We start from the raw sequence: 22,774 nt of genomic DNA, 5'->3' as shown, positions 1-22,774 counted from the left end.
AGCCAGAAGGCTAAATGAAATCAAACATTAATGAGTGCCGTCTACAAAATGGGATCCATCATCCCGGCCCCATAGGTGGTTGTGGGAATTACATGAGTTAATACTTGTTAATTTCTGCAGCACGCGGTGCCTGGCACAGAGCGGGCGTTCAGCAAGACGGGGACCATTGTTGTACAACTGTGTTCTTACGCACTTCGTTATCTACCAGTCAAAGCAGAGTCCTTTTCATTTTAGATACTGGCCTAGGCCCCAGGGGATACCCCAAGGATATTTAAGACAAGGTGGCTTGCCAACCTATGGGGGTGTGGATAGTCTCACGAAAGGAGAACTTGCCACGAAAGTCTTCCCTGGGAGGCGCGGGCCCTCCGTTAGGATTCCCGACCGCCTTCCCCCCGGGGCGTGAGCGCGCCCCCCGTAGGCCATCTCCAGGAACGCCTCTGCTGGGAAGCCCGGGGGGCCCAGTCCCCCCAACCCCTCTCTCCCGCCCGCCCCGGCGGCCACCCTCGGGGGCGAGGCAGCCCGGCGCGTGGGAGGGGACGGCGCGCCATTGGCTTGTGCGCGGAACTGAGAGGAGGGACCAGCTCGGGCCGCCAGACTCGGGCAAACCCCGGCCGCACAGGGCGCCGCGCGCAGTCCAGCCGGTCCTGCCCTGCCCTGCCCCGCGCGGGCGGCGCGATGTGAGGCGCCCGAGGGCCCGAGTCCCCCAGCTCCGCGCAGCGCCGGCGCCAGCAGGCGCTACGAACGTAAGTTCTGCTCCCCGCCGCCGCTTCGGAGCCTCGCACTTTCCCTTCCCGCCGCCAGCCGGCCGGGTGCCTGCGCAGCACAGCCCAGCGGGGCTCTTGCGGCCGCAGGGACCGCCGGGGACAATGAGGACCCAGTGCGCGCGAGCCGGGCGCCCCAGCACCTCTCGGCGCCGGCAGGCTCTGCCGGGACCCCGGGGATCTCCGCCCCCACCCCCATCCTCGGCTCTCCCGGGCGCTGTCCCGCAGCCCCTTCTGGTCCTCTCGTTCGCGCTCTCCGCTCGCAGCCCTGTCCGCTGACTCGGTTTCCCTTTCTCCTCCGTCTCCCGCCTCCTGGACTGTTGATTCCGCCCTCGGCCTCCCCATCTCGGGCTCGGGCTTTCTGCTTCGGAGCGAGGGAGAAGCCGAGCGGAAAGCAGTTTCTCCCGCTCTGGGGTCTGACTCGGTCCCCGCGCTCGATTCTCTGTCCCCTCCCCCGCTCCATCCCCGTCCCCATCCTCCTCCTCCCTCCATTGTTCCCGGGTCCGGGGTGCGCGCGGCACAAACTTGCGAGACCCTTTCCTCGACCCCGCTGGGTCGAGGCTGGAGGTGGCGGAGTTCCCGCTGCCCACAAGTCTGTCCGGATCTTCTGGTTCGGGGGGCCGGGGGCGGGGAGCACCGCAGGCGCCCAACCGCCCAGAGCTACCGCCTGGAGCCCCACGGCTCGCAGACTCGAGCCTCAGAAAGTGGGTGGGTGTCTGGAGCTGGGAGATAAAGGACCCATGGGAGGGGGGAGGAGCCAGACCGGGAGACCCCAGTCTCCCGGGTTGGGGGCAGCAGAGGCGGGAGCCGCGCCTAAGCCCCAGTTGTTGGGAGGGGGTTAGGGACTCACAGGTGGAAACCGGCGCTCCCCACTCTCTCCCGAGCCGCGCGTTTAGCGGGACGGGGGCAGTGCGGGGCCATTGTCCTGGCGCTCAGTGACCGGGGACTGCCAACCCTGGGCCGTGAATTCGGTCCGCCGGGGAGCCGGCAGAACGCCGCGCCCACCACCCGGCGCCTCCAGCGCGGTGGGGATCTCGCTCGGCGTCCTGTCGCCCCGCCCTCCCCCGCCCGGTCCCGGGCTCCCGCCGCCCCCGCGAGGCCTCGGGGGAAGGGGGTTTCTACCCGGGAGCGAAGGGGGCGGGGGCGGGAGCTGGGTGGAGGGTGGAGGCTGAGAGCCCCGAGGCTTCTTCCGAGCTCAGAGCCCAGCGCCGACGCCCAAGGCGACCTAGACGCCCCACGGGCTCTGCACTTCCTGCTTGATTTCCTTCGGACAAACTTTTCCTGGTGGGGCCGTCCTGCGGGGAGGGCACCGTGGATGCCCGCCCCCACTGAGCGGCCTCTTGGACCTCCAGCCCTGGTGGCCTGTAGGGAGGGGGCTGATACCTTCTCTTCCTCCAGTCCGCAGATACCAGGGACTCCGTCATCACCTCCAGGCAGGTCCATGGCTCTGAGTTGCCACCTGGAAGGAGGTGGTGAGTGGGTTGTTGGAGAGCCAGGAGGGGGCAAAGTCCATTTTTCAGCCTCGTTCCGTTTAGCCCAGGGGGAGCGAAGATTTTTCTTGTTGGATTGTTAGTATAATAAATAAGACCAAGTATTCTCCAGGCCTCTGTTACCCTATCTGTAAAATGGGCCCTCTGGCCTCCAAGGTCCCCTCCAGGCCCCATTGTCTTGGGAACCTGCGGCTCTGACTCCTCCTTTTCTGCCCACTTGCTGTCAGCTTAATATATCCTTCTAAATTTGGAGTGGAGGGCTGAGGCCCAAAGCCCTCCACCCATGTTTGGCTGTCAGCATCTGCTGGATCCTCAGCTCAGGCCTGTTCTCTGCAGATCTGTCAATCCCACCCCCTCCCCAGGGCCTCCGGCCCCACACTCAACTGCCTCCCCTCCGCCAGGATCTTTCCGTACTCTCTCCTCTGTCTACTGGAGGAAGGGCTTGCTGGTGCTTGTTGGTCCAGAGGTTGGCATGGGAGGGACAGTGGAATTAGCAGTGACCTGTGATATTCACACAGCCCAGAACTGTTCTTTCCTTTCTTTTATTTACTGAACAAAACTGTAAGTGAGGGCTAGGCCAACGTGATTTAATGAACAAAGTGCCAGATATAGTTCTGGGCACTGAGACAGCTATGAACAAAATTGAAAGATTCTTACCCTTCTGGAGCTGACACAGAGTTGGGGAGGGACAAATAACTGATAAAGTAAATAAGCAAATTATATAGTATATTGAGAGGTGAGGAGGGGGGAAGTTGAGTGTTGAGGCCAAGGGTGGGGTCACCATTTCAAATAGGGTGGTCAGGGTGGTCTCCCTGAGGAGGTGACTTTTCAGCTAAGGTTTTGAGAGAGTGAGCTTTGGGGAGAGTTTCAGGGACTAAAGGTCTGGCAGAGAACAGCCTGTGCAAAGGCCCTGAGGCTGGAACATGCCTGCTTTTTTTGAGGAATTGTAAGGAGCCAGCGGCTTCTCTGGTGGCTCAGTGGTAAAGAATCCGCCTGCCAATACAGGAGACCTAAGAACTGTGGGTTCGATCCCTAAGTCAGAAAGATCCCCAGGAGGAGGAAATGGCAACCCACTCTGGTATTCTTGCCTGGGAATCCCAAGGACAGAGGAGTCTGGCAGGCTACCATCCATGGGGTTGCAAAGAGTCAGACAGGACAGAGTGACTGAGCACGCACACACAGGGAGCCAGTGCAGCTAGGTTAGAGTGAGAGGGTGGGGAAGAGACAGGAGACGAGGCAGGCTGAGAGGGCATAAGCATTCCCATTTCACAGATGAAGGAAATGATGCTCAGAGATGACATGTGAGTAACCCCAGGGCAAGCCACTCGGGAGAGGCAGCTGCAGGGTGGGGTGCCCAGTGTTCTAACTCCAAGCCCATAATATTTTCCCTTCACCGTGCATCGCAACCATTTATTCACAACAGTGGTTGCGTCTCTCGCAGGGTCAGGCCTGGCCAAATGCTGGGGACACGGAGGGGAGCCACCCAGGCTCAGTCCTGGCCCTCCCCAGGTGCTCCCTCCCCACCTGTGGTCAGTACACTCAGGCTGGCATCTTCAGGCTGGCGTCTTCTCCTGAGCCAGAGTGACCCGAGTTCTCTCTTCCCACTTCTTTCCTATGGCCCCTCCCCTGTAAGCACCCCCACTCCGTATCCACATGTGGCCACTCCAGAGAGACCTGTTCTGAAGCTGATATGGCCAGGGGAGAAACAGTTGAATTTCCTTGTCTGAAAATAATAGCAACATAATTTCTGAGCGTTCACCAGAGATCAGCACTGTTTTAGGTGTTTTTGTGCCACTTCTCATCGGTGGGAGGTACGTGTCATTATGACAGAGGAGGAAACTGAGGCCCAGAGAGGTGGTGTCACAGGCCCAGGGCCATGCAACTAGCAAGTGATGGAACCAGGATGTCAGCACAGGTCTTTTGAGTCATGCCAGAGCCCCACATCCTGGGGAAGGTGGTTGGTTCTGGTCTGTGGTTCTGGCCCATCCGGGCCCCAGGAGAAGTACCGGGACCTTTCTGCTTGCCTCTCCTAACCCACCCAAAGGGCAAATAGCTTCTTGCTTATGAAAAAGTTGGCTCAAAATAGTGGAGCATCTCTTCAGGGAAACTCCCTTTCTCCTCCCCTCCAAGTCTCTGAGTATCTTCATGGGTGGGGGAGGTGGGAGGAGTCGGAGGGGCGAGGGCTATGTCCACTGCCTTCTCATAAGAACTCGTGGGATCTGGAAGCCAGGCTGTCCTGATGACTGTGGCCCCACAGGGTCTGGAAGCACCAGCTGCCTTTGAGGGCCCTGACGTGGTCACTGGGCCAAGGGGGAGGCTGGCCCATTCCTGGGTTGAAAAGGACAGGAATTCTCCATGTGTTCTGCCCTTTATGACAGTAGGGACAGGGATGCCCCTCGCAGTGACTCCTGAGTGGTGGTGGATGGCCGTCAAAGGGCTGCCCCCTCACTGTGACCCCCGCCCCCTAGGTCCCCTCCTTCTTGCCCCTTGCCTGCCCTGCCCTCTCACCCTCTCCAACACAGCAGGGGATGTTTATTTTTTTTCTGTCCCTAAGGCCTTAGAGATGTTCGTGATGAAAATGTGGGCTTTCCTCTGTCCTGGAAATTCTGTAGCTTCAAAAGAAAGAGAACTAGTAGAAAGGCAGCAAGAATGTGTGTTTCCAGAGCCAATGAGCAAGGTGCTGGTGGGACTTGGGGGCGGGACAGCCTGTGCTGGATTCTTTGCTGGAACTGGAGTGTGGCTGGTGAGTGACAGGGTCTGGAAACCAAGTCAGGAATATCACAGCCAGGAGGGGCCCTGGAAACTACACTTCCATTTTTGAGATGGAGTAAACAGTCCCAATATCGGCTTACCCTCTCCTACCGGGGCAGAGTCTGTTGTTGACCTCAGTTGTCCGGTTTCCCAGCCCAGTGACTCAGGACTCAGCCTTCCAGCTTCTGTCAAAGCCTCTGCTGCCAGCTCCCGTGTTCCTGGAGGTTCTTGGAAATGGGTCGTGGAATTCCTTTCTTGACTACTGAGCCTTGTCATGGGGGCAGGTTTATGTCCCTGCGGGATTCGAATCGTGTTCTTTCCTCTCCTCGGCCGGTTCTACTCTGTCATCCTCGCCCTTGACACATCCTTAGCCCAGGTGGTGAAGCTGGTACCCGAGAGAGGTGGATGGGGAGGCCCCGCCCTCCCCTGACTCACTGGCTTCTTGTGAGACAAGGCGGGCTGGCCTTTAGAATAACTGCGCTCTGCTCTCGAGGGACATGCTGCAAGGAAGTCCTGCCGCGTGGTACCCTCACCTCGGCTTCTGCCCTTAGCCCGTGTGCGCTGAGAAAACCCCCAACCCTGGCACAAGTCTGCACCCCAAAGGCCACCGTGGTCGTGGCCGTGATGCAGCTGTGTAACCCTGCTGGCAGCCCAGTAAGTCAGGCGTTGCAGGAAGTCAATCTGCCCAAAGGCACAGGACTCGTAGGGCAGAGCCCAGAGACTTGGACCCTTGAGACTGGAGACTCACTCTGCCTGAGGGCCTAACCAAGCGGAGGGTCAGGGCTGGGGGTCTTTAGACCCCCCCTCTTTAGACCCCCCCTCTTGCCCAAGGGGCTGATGGGCTGCCCTAGGGAAGGACTGCAAGAAGGATGATGCTGGCTCTGGATCTTAGCCCCCAAGGTGCCCTTGCTGGGGCTCTCCCTGCCCCGCTTCCCTCTTCGCAGAGCCGGGAGACTCCGGCTCTCACTTCCCCCACTCCTCCACTGCATGTTCCAGTCCCCATTTCCAGCTATTCTGTACCAACATGATAACAGAACAATGGGTCTCCCCGCAGCCCTCCCCGGGTCCTGCAAGAGTCACAGGGCCTTCATCCAAGGGAGGCTGGACCCCAGGGCGGGGTTCACGTGCTGGCAACCCGCCAGGGACTTTCAAGGGGAGATGTGATGGGGAAGAAAGCTTAGAGCTCGGTTCTTGTTGGATGTCATGTTCAGCACACCACACCCCCAGCCCACACATGGGCACGTGCGCGCACATACACACACACACACACACACACACACATATGAGCTCCTCTCTGAATATCCATTAGGCACCATTAACTTGGTTGGAATTTCAGCTTTGTCACTTAGCCCGAGATACACATGTGCATAAGTCACTTGGGCCTTAGTTTCTTTATCTGTAATACAGCCGTTCTCATTGGGCTCTGGGGGTGAGCGCGGAGTTCCTGGTCTGGAAGTACTTGTTCACTGCCTCCTTTCCTGGCATGGATGATCGGGGGGCGTTTCTCCTTACAGGTGCACTGGCCCTCTTGCAGAGGGTCATGTTTGCAAAGGAAGCAGCTCTTGGCTCTGATACTCAGCAGCAGTGACTCCCCACTGAATCACCAGAGGCTTGGCAGCTGGTGGGTGTTTTGGGCCCCCTCCCCTGCCGGTTAGGTTCCTAAGCCAGCCCTTGTGGGGGCACAGTCTTCACGAAGGGGACTGCTCTGCAGTCCATCTGTTTCTATGGAAACCAGGCTTCCCTGGAAGGCTCTGGAGGGGGGGTTGGGAGAGAGGTCCTGCAAAACTGGCATGGGAGTGATGCCCCAGCCCCATGGATCTGCTGTGGGGGCAGGGCCTGGACAGCTGCCCCATTAGTGTTGTTAATTGCTGTCCTTTGGGGAGCACCAGGGGCCACGCCCCTCCACTGCCTTTTCTCAGTCTGTCTAATCAAAACCCTGAGAGCTAAGAATTCGTCCTGTGGTTTCACAAATGAGGAGGCTCGGAGAGGTTAGGTAACTTTCCTGACATCACAGAACAATTGAGAGAAAGGGTTGGGGGTTTGAACCCAAGTTTGCCCAATCATTAAGTATATACCCACCCTCCCATCCCCCCGCCCCGATCCTTGTAACACCCCCCCACAACACTCCCCCACCCCAATGAGCCCTTCTCTCGGTGCAGTCTCTGGGGGCGTTGCTCAGTCTCTGTCCCATCACAGCTCCTTCTGTCTTTCAGGCTCTGGGAGCTGTTTGCGGGTATTCTTTTCTGGCCTCAGAAAAGGAAGGAGGAAGGGCCTACGGGGGCGGGGGGGGGGGTCCGATCTTGGCCAGCAGGGTGCCTCAAAACCCTTCCCCCCAACTTCTGTCACAAATTTTTGTTGAACTCCTCCTACACCCCAACCTGTCCAGGCCCTGCCCTGTGGCACTCCCCTCCAGATGGCTGCGCTTTCTGAGGTCCGGGGAGGGGGGTCTCATCCCATGCTCTCATCCAATCACCACCCATTTCCTGGGCACCCCAGATGCCAGGGAAAACCCGAGTCACTCTCAGGGAGTCTTCAGCACCCCTGACCTGCTTGCCCAAGGCCGCCTGGCCGGAGGAGGTGTCAGATTGGAACCCAGCTCTGCCTGACCACAGAGTCCCTTCCCTGCCCTTTCTGTGTCACCAGCTCAGGCATGGCCCGGGGCAGGGCCTGCCCGCGCTGGGCCTCAGGTGTCTGCCTTGTCCTACCAGTGTTTGGATCAGAGCCTCCCCTCGGGCCCTGCCAGCTCAGAGGGTGATCCTGAGTCTTCTGCAGGGGGTGGGGGAAGCCTGCTTGCCTTGGCCCCACTGTCTGGTCTTCTGTGCCGTTGAGTATCTCTGTGTCCGGGGGCCCGCGGGACGGTTCTCAGGTGGGGAGATTACCAGCTCTACCTTCAGATCGCTGGGTCCTGGGGAGGCCAACTGGCCCTGAAACCCTGAGAAGGATGGGCCGGAAGTGGCCTGTGGCCGCCACTGAGAGTTCAGAGCGACGAGGGCACTGTGCCCTGGGGAGGTGCCCTGGAGGAGGGCGCTGCAAAGCCCTTGAGGAGCCGGGGGCCTCGGGGTGGGAGGAGCAGAGGGCAGTGGTTCAGAAAGGGGAACAACTGTTCGAAGGCCCATGATTTGCTGGTTTATTGGGAATTGAGGTCAGAGAAGCTGGCTGGAGGCAGCATGCAAAAGGTCATGAATGCTGGGTCTGGGGGCTGCAAGCCGAATTTCCCCTTCTCCTAGCCTGGCTGGTGGAGAGGCAGCCCTCCTCCCGCCCCTCGCTCACTTGCCTTGGGCAGCCTGGCACCCCCTGGGGGAGCCCTAGGGGCCCTTCAGGAGGTGGTGGGGTCTGGGAACGGAAGCGTGACAGCTGTGACAGGCAAGCTTTTTCCACTTGCACGGCTGGGTGAGGAGAGGGGAGGCGAAGGAGCTCGGCCTGGCCTGGCCCTGGGCAGGGCGGAAGGGCGCTTTGCTGTTGGCACCTGCCCGTACACACTCCCTCCCTCCCCCGCACTTCCGCAGAGTGCCCCTTCTCATTAGCACAGGGGCAGAAACTGGGAGAGCTTCAGTGCCTTACAGAAGCAGGATTTGAACCCAGGTCTGGCTGTCCCAAAGCCAGTGTCTAGCTGGGGTGCAGCAAGGGAGCGGGGGACACTCCCTCCATCCTCTGTTAGGTTAAAGTGGGGCCACTCCTAAAAAAGATACTTGGAGAGGCCTTGAAAGGGAGGACAATTCATCGGCAGATGAGGGTGTGTGGGGTCGTCTTGGGATTGGGTGCTTAAGGGTTGGTGAGAGCTGCCCACCTGCCCTCCCTGGGGGGATAGGGCCTGGTCCTGGGGTGAAGGAGCCCCCGGGACTCAGTGCTCAGAGCGGTTAGCTCCATAGGGCCGGCTGGCTGCTGGGGATCCTGCTCCCTGGAGATAAAGTTCAGGATCTCACTTTGCCTGGGAGGCTGCAGGGTCCGTTGTCAGTGGTGAGCTCACTGCCGGGACCCGGGGGGCCTCCAGGGGTGGCGACAGTGGGTCCCCCCGGCCCAGGTGCCTGATGGCAGTGTCTGTGGATAAGGCTTATCCCACCTCAGTGATGCTGGACGTCCGATGGTGCCCAGGACGCTGTGACCTCCCCCTGTCCGTACCAGCCATGGGCCTGTGGTGCCAAGGGGAGCATTGTGCTGTGTTGGTGGGGAGGGCACAGGGGGCAGAGGAAGGCAGCCGACCCTCCTAGCAGGGATCGCTGACCTGGCCCGGAGCGTCAGCCTCAGGCGATGGGATTGAGATCTTGGGGCTTTGTCCAGCCGGTGGAGACGTTAGGAAATGCTAGTTCGGCCGTTCTCCTGACCCTCCCCAGTCTCCATCCGAGCCCCTGCCGCATGGGGGGCGTGGGGAGGAGGGGGTGTTTGTGTATCAGTGCTCATCTCAGCCGAGTGCTTGGCGTGGGCCCGGCACTGCCCTATGCTCTCCCCACGCGTGTTTTCTCACAGCATCCTGGTGAGGGAAGACCCTTGGCTTTCCCAGCTGCAGATGGGGCCACTGAGGCCCAGAAAGGTTAAGTGACTTTCCCACAGGCACACAGCTAAGAAGTGGTAGACCTGGGCTTTGAACTCGGGAGAGTATGGCTTCGGCAGCTAAGCTCTTTCGGCTTTAGCAGTTAGCTGGCCCTTTATAAACTACTTTCTGGCCATTATTTAGTATCCTTTGACTAGCCCTAGGGAAGATGTAAGGATTATTGTTTCCATTTCACAGATGAGAACACTGGGGCTCAGAGGATCAACTTGCTCTGATTGGTGGCTGACAGATCAGCTTCCCCACCCCCACCCAGGCTGTAAGCTGCTTAAGGGCAGGGCTGGGTGCTACCACCCCGTGCCCGGCTCACAGCTCAGCCTCACTAAATGTACTTCTTTCCTTTAAACGTGCAGGTGCTCTGCTGTGTGCTGGGACCAAGCTTCCCTTTTTGCCCCTGAATCTCTAGGAGCTGAGAATTACAGCTCCATTTCACAGATGGGGAAAACCGAGGCTCTGAGCTACGTGACTTGCCCACACAGCTAGTAACAGGCACAGCAGTGAGTCAGGCAGCCTGGCCGGTCTAGGTGAGAAGGGTTAAAATGCCAGGGAGACCTATATGAAGGGTCAAAGTCAAGTTTGAGAATAGCTGATGCTGGGGAGACCAGGAAGGAATAGGAACACGCGTGCGTTGTGGGGATATGTAAACGGTTCGCTGCTTTGGAACGCAGTCTGGCACTTTCTCCTAGAGTTGACTGTAGATTTACTGTATGTTGTAATTCAGTATAATTCCACGCCCAAGCATTTACCTTAGAGAAATGAAAATTCATGGTCACCCCCCCAACCTGCAACGAATATTTATGGCAGCTCTATTCTCAACAGTCAAACTCTGGAACAACTCAGATGTCCATCAGTGAGTGAGAGACAGGGGAAACGAACTGGTATGTTGGCATCCGGGAATACCACTCTCCTGCCAAGGGGAAGGGACCGTCCATACACACAGCATGGATGGGTCTCAAAGGCAGGATGCTGAATGAAAGAAGGAAGCGGGTCTCCGAGGTTATATACATAAATGATTCCATTTGTGTAACACATGTGCACAGACAAAACTATAGTGACAGATGCCAGGTAACAGATCGGTGGTTGCCAGGGGTTAGGGCAAGGGGAGGGTCCGAGTGGTAAGGGTCCTGATGTGGAGGAGGTGGTTACCTGCCCTTGTGCTATGATTGTTAGCACTACAGACCACAGAGAAGGTCCATTTTGCTGTATGCAAATAAACAAAAGACCAAAGGGGAGGCTGGAAGCGGAAGAGTGGCTGCCAGGTGCTTCCTTGGTGGAGGGCCGGATGGGGGCCAGGTCTGGGCTGTTCCTCACAGTGGCTCACTGACTCCCGTGGGCAGCCTCCAGCGGTCCATCTGGCATCGGGAGGGATGCAAGTCTAATTATACCTTCTACCTGGATCTCCAAGAAGGTGGTAGCAAGTGACTGAGCTGTGATAGTGCCTGGGCCGCCTCCCCCCGCCTCCCGCCGTGAGGAGCCCAGTTACACCCTGGCTGCCCCAGGCTGGGGTTGGCGGCCACCCCCGCTCTGACCGGCATTGGGCATTGGGCTGCCTTCTACTGCCAGCTGCCGCCTCCCACTCCCCGAGCGTGTATATACAAAGGAGGGAAGAGCATAGCTGCCTTCTTTTAGATGAGGTGCTAGGCTGCGGGGCTTAGGAGGGCTGCTGGGTCTGGACATCACTCACAAAAGACCTCCAGTCAAAAGCAGGGACATTACTTTGTCAACAAAGGTCCGTCTAGTCAAGGCTATGGTATTTCCAGTGGTCATGTATGGATGTGAGAGTTGGACTGTGAAGAAAGCTGAGCGCCGAAGAATTGATGCTTTTGAACTGTGGTGTTGGAGGAGAATTTTGAGAGTCCCTTGGACTGCAAGGAGATCCAAAGTCCTGGGTATTCATTGGAAGGATTGATGCTGAAGCTGAAACTCCAATACTTTGGCCACCTGATGCGGGAAGCTGACTCATTTGAAAAGACCCTGATGCTGGGAGAGATTGAAGGTGGGAGGAGAAGGGGACGACAGAGGATGAGATGGTTGGATGGCATCACTGACTCAATGAACATAGTTTGGGTGAACTCCGGGAGTTGGTGATGGACAGGGAGGCCTGGCGTGCTGCGGTTCATGAGGTCGCAAACAGTTGGACACGACTGAGCGACTGAACTGAAACTGAATGACCATTATCTCCAGACTCGGGGCTGGTGTGCGCCATGCCCAGTTCATCCGGTCTAAAGCCACAGTATCTGAACGTCCCGCCGTTTGAGTCTTTGTTCTGATGTTTGTTTGCTGGGCGCTTTATTTTGTTCTGAGACACCGGGAGGCTGGAGGGCTGGAGGTGACCTGAGGATGTGTCCGTGCCCTCCCTCTGGAAGCCCTGGCTGTGGCTGGGAGGCTGAGATGTTGGCTAGGGCCACACGACAGGAAGACCTGCATCTGAGGCCTGGTCAGGGGCGTCTGGCAAGCCCACCTCGGGTCCCTGGCTGAGGCACAGGCAACTTCTGAGCCTTGTCGGTTATCGGGGGGTGGTTCTCCTGCCCTGCTGGAGTTACTGTGGGTGGGAATGAGGTGCAGGAATGTGGGAGGCACCCAGCATGCGTGGGGCACCTACTGGCGGGGGGGGGGTTGCTAACCATTTTTTAAACCTGGTCTCTGTTGAACTTCATTGAACTTGGCTTCCTCATCTGTAGAATGGGTACAAGCGGTATCCATCTAGCAGGATGGCTGTGGTCACAGGAGGCCCCCTCGGGGCCAGCTTCTGGACACCTTGACCTCACTGTGGCTTCCACTCTTGTCTCCTTCGCATAGACTTTGTGCTGACTGAAGGTGAGGACGGCCACTCAACTCACCTCAGCGTCCCCATCGCCCGGCACACAGTAGGTGCTCAGGATCCGGCCGGAGGTGGAGCTGGAGGGAGGCTGGCGACTGGGGGCCTTCGCGGTTTATGGGCTGGAGGTGGGGGAGAGCAGGGAGAGGCAAGGCCAGATTGCTGCCCCCGAGCCCGGCCAGCCCTCCTCTGGCTCGGCTGGGTCCTGGGGTCCCCCCTCCCCTTCTTTCCAGTGCTGGCAGGCTGAGTGGAGGTTGTCTGGGAGTGTGGGTGGGTGGGTGGGGGGGCTTGCTGGCAGTAGGAATTGTATGGGCAAAAATTTAGTAGGGGCCTGGACCCCAGCACTCAGGACCCCTACCCAGGCTTGGGCAGACCTTTCCCTTTTTTGGCAAGGCTGACCCAGGCCCCAGTTAACTCCTTGCCTCCAAGAATCTTTGGGTCTGGTCTCCATCTAGGCCTGAATGCCTAGTCCTAGGCCTACACTTCCCCTAGGACTGTCTGTAAGGCTCCCTCCAGCCTGGTCACTAGGGGTAGGCCACATCCGTTTAGGCCAGACAGGCTGATAGAGCTGGAAGGCCTTAAGAACATCTGCCCTAACCCATTTTACAGATGAGGAAGTTGAGGCCAGGATAGGGCAGTGTGTTGCCTGTTTCATCTCACAGCGGGGTGGTTAGGGAGCCCAGAACTAAGCCCAGGCCCTCAGAGTCCTCCTCTAGGTGTCCACCTGCTGCCCTAGGCTGACGGGGAGGCCTCCCCCAGGCCCCAGGCTGGGGTCTGGCCGCCTTCTGAGATCTGGATGCCAGTCAAGGTCAGTGTCTGAGACCGGTGTTTCCCCGCAGCTCTGCTGCAGAGGCCGGGCTCCAGGACAAGATGGCAGCCAAGCAGCCCCCACCTCTCATGAAGAAACACAGCCAGACGGACCTCGTGAGCCGCCTGAAGACCCGCAAGATCCTTGGTGTGGGCGGGGAGGACGACGACGGGGAGGTCCACCGCTCCAAGGTGGGCCGGGCTCGAAGGAGGGGCCTTGAACCAGCCACGCGTGGGGGTCTGCCTCTGAGCACCAATTTGAGGAGGCGGGTCTGGCCCACTGTTTGGGGAGAAGAGTAGCTGAGACCCGTATAGCTGCAGGGGGCCCCTAGATTCAGCTCATATTTTCTGGAACTGTAATGGATATGTCAGAGGAATAGCAGCAATAATGAAAACGGATGGTTAGAATTAGTTGAGTGCTGATTATTTGCTTGTTATGGCACCAGCTGCTCTATAAGCATTTTTTAATCTTCCTGTTAGCCCTGGGAGATGTAGGTTCAGTTATTAACCCATTTTATGGATGGGAAAACTGAGGCTCAGAGAGATTAAAGATTTGCCCAGGACCACACCAATAAATGGTAGAGCCAGGCTTCAAGTCCACAACTGGCAGATGCCTGAACTCACATTCTCAGGCCCCATATTTTCAGCTTCCTCTGGGCCCTGGTATCAAGAGGAGGCAGAGTGTGGCCTCAGTGTGACCCTCCCAGCCTAGGTCACTCTGGCTAAGCAGAGGCACCCAGGTGGGTCCCTGGGCATCTGGCAGGCTCTGGGAGGTAGGGAGTGAGCTGGGCAGACAGCGCTGCCTTCTGACCCCTCTCTGTCCACAGATCAGCCAGGTCTTAGGCAATGAGATCAAGTTTGCTGTTCGAGAGCCTTTGGGGCTCAGGTGAGCATTGACTTGTGAGTGTTGGCGGGGGGCAAGGCTGTGGGGTGGGGCCCTGTGTAGTCTTGTCCCTGGTTCCCTCCTCCAGACCAGCTATCCCTCCATCTTGCCTGGAGAAGGGAGGGTCCGGGGTGGGGCCTGAGGGTGGCAGCGAGCGGTCTGCCTCTGACCTTCCTCTCTGCGTCTCCCCAGAGTCTGGCAGTTTGTCTCTGCTGTGCTCTTCTCCGGCATTGCCATCATGGTGAGTCCCTGCCCCAGCCCTGGGACCCGGCGCCCTCTGCTGCCCTGGGACCCCCTGCTGCCGTTGCCCACAGGGCCATCGGACCATCATACTGACGCCTCTGCTGTCCAGGCTCTCTGGCCGCCTCTCTGACCTGTGCGGATGCTCATACCCCCTGTGCCCTGCCCTGGAGCATCCAAGGTCCCCTGGTCCACAGTCCTGACTGTTTGTCCTTGGAACCTGAGATCTCTGTTGCCATGGACGGGGTGGGGGCAGTCAGGGTCCTGGCCCTGGACTGCTGCTGGGGAAAGGAAGGAGATGACCAAGGGGAAGGTTCCACAGGGAGTCACCCCAAGCCTCCCGCCCACTGTCCACAGGCCCTTGCCTTTCCTGACCAGCTCTACGATGCGGTCTTCGACGGCGTGCAGGTGACCAGTAAGACCCCCATCCGCCTCTATGGCGGTGCCCTCCTCAGTGAGTATTGCTGGGCAGACGCCTGGAAGGTGATGAGCAACTGCGGGGGGGACCATGGAGGGTGAGGGAAACCTGGGGGGCCTTTCTTTTCTTTGTGCTGGGGCTCCGCTTCCCCTTCAGCTGCCGAGTCTGTCTCTGCTGGGTGTGTGCTACCATCTTGCGGCCACTGGTGGAGCATCGCCTGTAGTTTGGGGCTGTTCTTAACCATCGTCTGAGACAAAGCACTTACTGAACGCTTGCTGTGTGCAGTGCTCCACCAGGGCACTGGGATAGAGAGATGAAGGCAGCCCAGGCTCCGCCCTCCAGGGTCTCACAGCCTAGACGAGGAGGCGGAATCAGCACAGCGTCTGTAAAACCCTCACTGCTTCTGTTTCTTCTCCAGCCTGAGTTACACGCAAGCAGTGCCTGTTAGGAAACTGCATTTAAACCCCAGCACCTGTGGTGCCCTTCGCGCCGCCAGAACTTTCTATGGCTCCCTATTACCTGCAGGCTAAAGTCCCAGTCTGACATTTCGGGTTATCAGTGGGGTGCAATCCAGCCTCCCTTCCAAAACCTCCCTGCCTGTGAGTGGGGGCAGGGGATCCCTGGGGTCCCGGCTACTTTGCCGAAGGGAAGAGGAGCAGACCCCTTGCCCCCGTCTCAAGAGGGGGGATCAGGCCGCCCCGCACCCAGTCCCCTCCTTGTCCTTCACCCCAGGCATCTCCCTGATCATGTGGAATGCTCTCTACACGGCTGAGAAGGTCATCATCCGATGGACTCTGCTCACTGAAGCCTGCTACTTCTCGGTCCAGTTCTTGGGTGAGTCCTGAGCTGGACAGTTGTGGGGGGGGGGGCGGTGGGTAGCTGATGGGGTGCCAGTAACTTGGTCCCTGACCTCCCAACTCTTGCCACTTGATTTCCGGGAAGTGATGAAAACCTGTTTGAGGGGGAGGGACCCATGTGGCCGCGTTCACCTGTGAGCCTGCACGCTGTGCCCACACAGCCGACATGCGCCTGTACCCTCCTGAATGCACGTCCATGCACCCACCACCCACTGCTCCCTCGTGTCCCCAGCACAGTGGGGGACAACACACGCCCATCCGTGCCCACATGCTTGCCCGTCCCTGCCACACGTACCTGTGGGGTTGGGTGGCCGGCCGGACGCCCCAGCTCAGGATGGGGGTGGGGTCAGCCAGGCAGCTGCACCGCGGCCCCTGGCCTCCCGTGCTGGGGGGTGAGGAACAGCGCTCCTGACCCCTGCCCCTCCCACCTCTCTCCCACAGTGGTCACTGCCACACTAGCCGAGACAGGGCTCGCGTCTCAGGGGATCCTGCTGCTGCTGGCCAGCCGCCTCCTTTTTGTCGCCATCAGCGTTTACTACTATTACCAAGTCGGCCGAAAACCCAAGAAGGTGTAGCCACCCGCAGGGCCAGGGGCCCCTCAGGGGCAGGGAGGCCCTGGGACCGCCCTCGGGTCCCCTTTGGTTCTGGAAGGCAGGAAGCACCCTGCCCCAGGCAGGCAGGGCGGGTGCCTTCCCCTTCCTCCCTGGATGCTGTGATCTTGGGCCCTCAGGGCTGGGGAGGGGACGGGCCCTTCTACCCCGTCCTGCCCCCCCGCACGGTGAAGCCTCCTTCTCGTGGGTCTCCCGGCCTCTGGATCCCCTGGACAGACGCTCATGGGAGAGCTTGAGTCACAGGCCTCCGGCCAGGCCAGGCCCCTTCTTCCCCTATCATGAGACCCTTCTTTCTTGAGAGGCTGTGGACCGCCTCCCTGTCCGTCCCCTGCACCCCCCGGCCAACGATGCCCAAGCAGCCAGACTTGGCTTCCGCCCCTGCTTGGAAAACCCGAGACATCGACCCAGGGGCCCTTCCCTTCCACGCAGGCCCTCTCCACACACAGGGGCCCCTGTGCTCTTTAAGCACCCAGCACAGCTGTGGCTGGCAGGGAGCCCTGTGGGGGGCCGCCTTTGAGCCGACACCTCCCTTTCCGCCTCCCGGGGGCAGCGGGGCCCTGTCCTCAGCCCCAGCCTCACTCTTGGCTTCTCTGCCTCGGCCCCAGCTCGTGGAGGCCCCTTCCCCGCCCCCCCGGCTCCAGGCTGGCCCTGACAGATGAACACCCCAGTAACCCCGGATGAAGGCCACCTGTCAGTGATGGGGCTTGGGGATCAGGCAGAGAGAAAACACTTCCTCCTCACTTGGGCATGTCCTCTGGGGTCTGCTGCACACCTGACTCAGCCCCCTCGTCCACCGTCCCCCCTTCCCCAGCGTGCTGCCCTGAGGCCCGGCTGTGGGTGTGACTGGGTACCCTTCAAAGCTCAGCAGGGCAAAAAAAATAGAAACAATTCAGCAGGCCGCCTCCACTCACACCCATCTCCCCCAGTGCCCCGGAGGGGCTGAGACCCCTGCAGGTCCAGCACCCTGTGCCCACCACCCACCGTGAGTCCCTCACCCGACGCCCTCCCTCGCTCCGTCACACAGGGATTGGTGGCCCCGGTGTCCTGGGGACGCGTGTGCAGGGAAGCAGGCCGGGCCCCAGACTTGCCTCCTGTCTAAGCACCATGTTGAAGGGGCGGAGTGGTTGGTCCTGAGGTGTAGCCCAGCTCCGGCTGCTGCCACGTGGGGGGCCTCCCACCCCGACCCTGGGCCTCACTGCCCTCCCCTACACCCACAGCCATCCCAGCGGCCACAAACCCGGCCACATGGCCTTTGCCCAGTGATGCCATCACTGTTAACCGAGGCCCGCCCGGCAGGTTGGGAGCCCAAGGCTGCTGACTGCGGCCGAGGGCAGGGGAAGCGGGACCCTGAGGACGGGCCATTCCCGCCTGGCCTCCGTCTCTTGGGCTGAGGTTCTAGTCTCTCTGTAGAATCCTGTCCACCCCCCCGCACCCCTCCACCGAGTCCCAGGCAGGCCCGCAGTCAGTGCAGCCTTTGGGAGGTGGAGGTGGTGTCTGGCGGGCCATGCCTTCCGGCCCTGCTGTGTTGAAGCTGACCCATGCTTTTTGAGGAGGTGGTGTTGGTGTCTGGCGGGCCATGCCCTCCGGCCCTGCTGTGTTGAAGCTGACCCATGCTTTTTGAGGCCTGGCTAATGCGCCAGCAAGTGATGGACGGTTTGTCCTAAGAACCAACCGCTGAGCGGGGGAGGGATGCTGGCATGGAAAGGGGAAGCGTGGGCGCCGGAGCAGGGCCAGGCCAAGCCAGCCAAGCTGGGGTGGGCGGCACGGCCGTGGCTCCGGAGAGGGTGGACGAGGGCCCGCAGGGACGGCGCTGTCCCTCCTAAGGTTCAAGAAGATCCAGGATGGCTCTACTCGGTTCACTCCCGCCAAGCTCCTGCCCTGGCCCCAGCCTCCTCTGCCCCCACCCCCAATCAAGACCACCGTTCCTCACGGTCACTATTTATTCTTCGTTCCTTTTTCTTTTTGTAAGAAACAGTCACAAAAACCAGTGCAAAACCATCAGTGTGGGCGTCCTGTTTTATATTACAAAAACTCCTCTTGATAGATAATATAAAAAAGGGAGGCTCACGGGGGATAAACATGATAAATTAGCTCTGCTACCTACGGCAGGGAACATGTACAGTTTCCAAAATAGACTTATAGGACCCACCAGGGGAGGGACGACGGTCTTCTAGGGAGGTGGGGGGTTGGGGCCTCAGCTGGCTTGGAGGATCCTGTCTGGGCTTCTTAGGCATGGAGAGGAGAGGAGGGATATGGGATGCTGGGCAGGGTCCCAGCCCCCGGCCCCTAAGCAGGAAGGTGGCCTTCAGTACTGGGCAAGGTATGTGACCAACTGCAAGGTCTCCCTGGTTCCTGGTTTTATTTTCAGGCTCAGGAAGTCTCAGCAAAGAGACTTCATGCCCCGCCCTGCCCTGCTCCACCCCGTGCGTGCATGCTAAGTTGCTTCAGTCGTGTCCTGATTCTATGACCCTATAGACTGTAGCCAGCCAGGCTCCTCTGTCCATGGGATTCTCCAGACAAGAATGCTGGAGTGGATTGCCATGCCATCCTCCAGGGAATCTTCTCAACCCAGGGATCAAACCCATATCTCTTACATCTCCTGCACAGGCCGGCAGCTTCTTTACCATCAGTGCCACCTAGGAAGCCCCACGCCCACCCCAGTAGCCCCCAAATTGCCATTTGTACCCATTGAGGGCTGCTGGGGCTGGGCTTTGCCTTCTCAGACCTGTTCAGAATGGTCGCAGACAGCCTTGCAAATAGCCGCCAGCCTGCGATAATGCTACAGAGCAGAGGCCTGCTTCCCCTTTCCAGCCCCAGAATGTAGTTGGTGGGGGAAGATCCAGGCTCCTTGACCCTTTCTGGAAAGCGCTTGGTGATGAGAGACTCTCACATCCGCCTTCAAACCCATCTCCCCCAGGTGTTCCTCCATGACCAGCCTTTCATCTCAGGGGCCTGGGGGTGGGGGGTGGTGCCTGATGCCTGGTTCTTCTTACCTTGAAGGCCCCAAATTCTCCTGGGCAGTGGGGACTGGATGGGGCCATGATGCCTAGGGTATGCCTAAACTGAAGCCACACAGTTGTCCAAATTGACTCTAACCCCTGCTTAATCAGCATCTTTTTTTTTTTTTTTTGTCCACCTCATACCAGCCCTTTGCCTCTGCCAGGAAGTTGGAGCCAAGTGGGTCTAGAGACCTCTCTGGGGTCCCAGCTGCATGGCCTCCGGGGTCCTGGGGATGCCGGGTCTCTAGGGAGTTCATAACATCTTTATGGAGGTGCCAGGGCAGCCAGATACAGGAGCACTATGGAAAGATTCAGACCAGAGAGGACAGCGGGGAGGGTGCAAGGGGGGGAAGGCAGCAATAAGGGGAGGGTCAAACCCAGTCTTTACAGCAGACACCGAGCTCTGGTGGTATCAGGTGGCAGGGCAGGGGGGCATGAGCTCTAGGCTGCTGCTCCGTCTCCTGGAGGCTGGAAGGCTGGAGGGGAGGCTGGAAGCTGGCATAGGGCCTGTGAGACAGAATGGGCCCTTCCCAGACCCCAAGGAGGGACAATGATAGGAGAGCAGGCAACATACCGCCCCTTCCACGCCCATGCCTGTGGCAGACATCACCAATCCAGCCCGAGTTGCTTGGCAGACATTACTCATCAAGATCACACTGTCCTTGCCCACTGAGCCCAGACCAGAGCTCAGATCCTCTGCACAGCTGCCACTCCTGACTGGTCAGGGTTGAGACATCTTGCAATGCAGTTGCCAACACTGCTCTAGAATTTGAGACCTGCATATATAAGGGGCTGATCTGTGGGTGCTGTGTAGGTGTGGGTGAGTCTGTGAGGAAACCTCCCCCTGCCAGATCCTTGAGGAAACACTCAGAAGTGTGTGCTACAGACGGTGAAGGGACCGGAAAACGATGTCAGAGCAAAACTGACTAGGTGGTCTGGGGTTCTTCAGCCTGAGGGTAAAGGGGCTCGGAGGGGGGTGCGGACCATGTGTGGCCTTCACACTTTGGGACAAGAGAGAGAGAACAAGTGGCATGACATGGAGAGAACCACAGAAAAACAGAAACCTCTTCATGTATTAAGCTGATGATAAAGTCAGAGCAGTCCAAAGAGAAGCCTGTCTTGGGAGGTAGTGAGCTCCCTGTCCTTGGAGGTGTGCAAGAAGATGGAGAAGCCTTGGCAGGGATCTTGTGGAAGGCATCCAAGCGGCAATTCTGAGTGAGGAGAGGCGAGCCAGATGATCCTGGGGGTTCCTTCCAGCCCTGGGAGCCAGGGAGTTGGTGGAGACCAGGGAGGGCCTTGTGAGGAAAGGTGGGCAGTGTGGAAAAGGGGCTGTGATGTGTGTGTGCATGTGTGTGTGTGTGTTCCTGGGACTTAGAGAAGAGTGTGTGGGGTGGACAGCAGTGTGTGGGGTAGAGAGCAGGGAGGGTAGAGCCCAGAACATTCTTAGCTGTGGAGCTGGGAGGAGGCAACTCCTGAGCAGCTTGCCCTCTCTCTTCTGGGGAAACCAGGACGTGGAGGCCAGGGAGCCGTGAGAACATCAGATCTGCTGGGACCAGCAGACCCTGGGAGGGGCGACAGGCAGCCTTGGGGAGACGGGGTTCTTGTTCGGAACGGCCATGCATGTGCTGCGTGACTGTGGATGAGAAACTGCCCCTCTCTGGACTTTCCAGATTCTTTGGTCCGACAGATGGGAAAGCGTGGACCCTACCGGCTGGGACATTCTTCGATCCAGTGTCTGGATTCTAATCTCGGCCCCAGCCTGAGGCAGGACAACTCCATCTTAGGGGGACCAGGGATTCCGAGGAGGTTTCAAATCCTCGAGGACGTGGTGACCAGGTCTCCTGGGTGCCCCTGGGCTTCGCCAGTCTTCCTCCACCATCTCCTTTTGCTTCCTTCTTGCCTACATCCTTACGTTCTTGACACCCAGTCCTGAAGCCCAGGTCCCAGGCTACCGGATCTGGTTGGGCCGAGGAGGGGACCTGGTTGCTTTGGTCTCCAGCACAGACTACCTCCTGGGTGTGCGCGGGTCCATGCAGAGAACCTGCGGTGCCCACTCCGAGTCCAGACGGGCTGTATCAGTCCATAGTTTTGTCTTCATTTTGTTTTGTTAAAAAAAATAGCTATTTTCCTCTGCCCCTTTTCCTGGCCACTCACGATGGCCTCACCTCCTCCCCCGGGGCCAAGAGGGCAGGGGTGCGGGGGAGGGGAGGGCGTTGGGCGCTGGGCAGTGGTGGGCGGGGTGAGTCTTCAAGCTTCAGGCCACACCCTCTACTGGATGCCCCGGAAGAGGCACATGGCAAAGATCATGGCAAAAAGCTGCAAAGAAAGTAGGATTTGGCTTGTCAAGCTGGGTTCACAGCCCTCCAGGGGGCTGTCCCACCCCGAGGAGAAGGGGCTGCCTGCCCTGGCACAGGAAGGGGGCTCACCCGTCACTCTTGGGACGCTCTTGCTGCAGGCACTCCTGACACTGCCTTGGGCAGGGGGCAAGCCCCTCTTGCCAGCCACTGGTCCCCTCATGCAGTGTGGTCATGAAAAGAAGGGGCTTTGACCATAGGTTCAAATCCAGCTCCCTTATTTTCCATCAGCAAACATGGGCCAAACACTTCCCTTCTCTGGGCCTCAGTATATATCAAGAGCTTACCATGTGCTGGGCACAGTTCTAAATGCTTTCTCAGAAGTATTTTCACAGATCAGGAAGTGAGACCCAGAGAGGTCATGGAACCCACCTAAGATCACACAGTGACAATGAGGAATCCAGGGTTGGAGTCCAGCATTCTGAGTCCAGAGGCCAGTCTCACAGCCCCTGCCCTCCCCTTCTTTTAGCTCACAGGACGGGGGTGAGATGGGAAGTCTAAGGTGATTAACAATGTAATGAGGCCTATTATATAGTAGATGTTTAATTAAAAGTTACTAGGAATCCGACACAACTGAAACGACTTAGCAGCAGCAGCAGGAATGTTATTGACTGGCAAGAAAGACGTAGCCCTTCCCCAAATTAGGAGCACAGTCCACTGAACACCTGTCCAAGGGTTCTGGGAGGGTGGGGTATGCAGAGACCCTGACTCAGGGATGCCTATTTATTCAGGCTGGCTTGCACCCCGATGCCAGAGCTCCTGAAAGTAGCACAAGGCACAGTCCCCAGACCACAGGCTCACGACCGAACCTCTGGGAGGGACTCTGGGTGGGGGAGGCGAGGCATATGGGAACCGTCCCTGCTGAGGTTCTGCCCCCCCACCCCCCGCCAGAGGCCGCAGCTGGGCTGGGGGGCTGGGTGTGAAGGCAGCAGGCTGGGAGCACAGACACTGCTTGATGAGCCCTGTCTCAGGGCCCCCACCTCTTGACGTCCACAGTGCTGTAGGAGCCCGCTTTTAGCATCATTTTGCAAATAGGGAAACTGCGGCTCGGGCATCCTGTGCGCGGGGAGAGGCAGAGCTGGGAGCTGAACTCAGAAGCCCGTGTTCTTCCTGCAGGGTACGCACGTCTGCAATTTCCCAGGGGGCCTGGTACTGAGCTATGTTTCTTGATCATTGTTTCCTCCCAGGAGGGGACTTGTTCACCTAGAACAGTGCTGGTGCACAGCTGGGGCTCAATCT

The 22,774-nt window shown here is 58.8% G+C and overlaps 2 protein-coding genes across 10 annotated transcripts in view; one reads left to right on the top strand and one right to left on the bottom strand.

Moving 5' to 3' along the window:
• The first annotated feature begins 652 nt into the window (after window positions 1-652).
• TP53I11 (tumor protein p53 inducible protein 11) lies at window positions 653-18,183 on the top strand. 2 transcript variants are annotated; one of them, XM_061381221.1, is made up of 8 exons: window positions 653-743; window positions 12,348-12,415; window positions 13,206-13,365; window positions 14,001-14,059; window positions 14,249-14,297; window positions 14,654-14,750; window positions 15,447-15,548; window positions 16,013-18,183. In XM_061381221.1, the coding sequence occupies exons 3-8, from the start codon at window positions 13,237-13,239 to the stop codon at window positions 16,144-16,146; spliced, it is 570 nt and encodes a 189-aa protein (XP_061237205.1). In that variant the 5' UTR covers window positions 653-743; window positions 12,348-12,415; window positions 13,206-13,236; the 3' UTR covers window positions 16,147-18,183. The 2 variants fall into 2 exon arrangements, with proteins under 2 accessions (XP_061237205.1, XP_061237206.1); XM_061381222.1 differs by lacking the exons at window positions 653-743; window positions 12,348-12,415; window positions 13,206-13,365 and having other exon boundaries at window positions 14,020-14,059; window positions 14,654-14,673.
• TSPAN18 (tetraspanin 18) overlaps window positions 18,109-22,774 on the bottom strand; it is a 216,656-nt gene continuing 211,990 nt past the window's right edge. For all 8 annotated transcript variants that reach the window (XM_061381215.1, XM_061381216.1, XM_061381213.1 and 5 more), the window contains one exon: window positions 18,109-21,497. In XM_061381215.1, the coding sequence (XP_061237199.1) occupies window positions 21,450-21,497 (48 nt within the window). In that variant the 3' untranslated portion in view covers window positions 18,109-21,449. The remainder of the gene's footprint in view (window positions 21,498-22,774) is intronic.

Source organism: Bos javanicus, chromosome 15, assembly GCF_032452875.1.
Source record: "Bos javanicus breed banteng chromosome 15, ARS-OSU_banteng_1.0, whole genome shotgun sequence".
In the NCBI taxonomy this organism is placed as follows: domain Eukaryota; kingdom Metazoa; phylum Chordata; class Mammalia; order Artiodactyla; family Bovidae; genus Bos; species Bos javanicus.
Note: the sequence above shows the minus strand (reverse complement) of the source record. Positions and strands in the feature narration are given on the sequence as shown.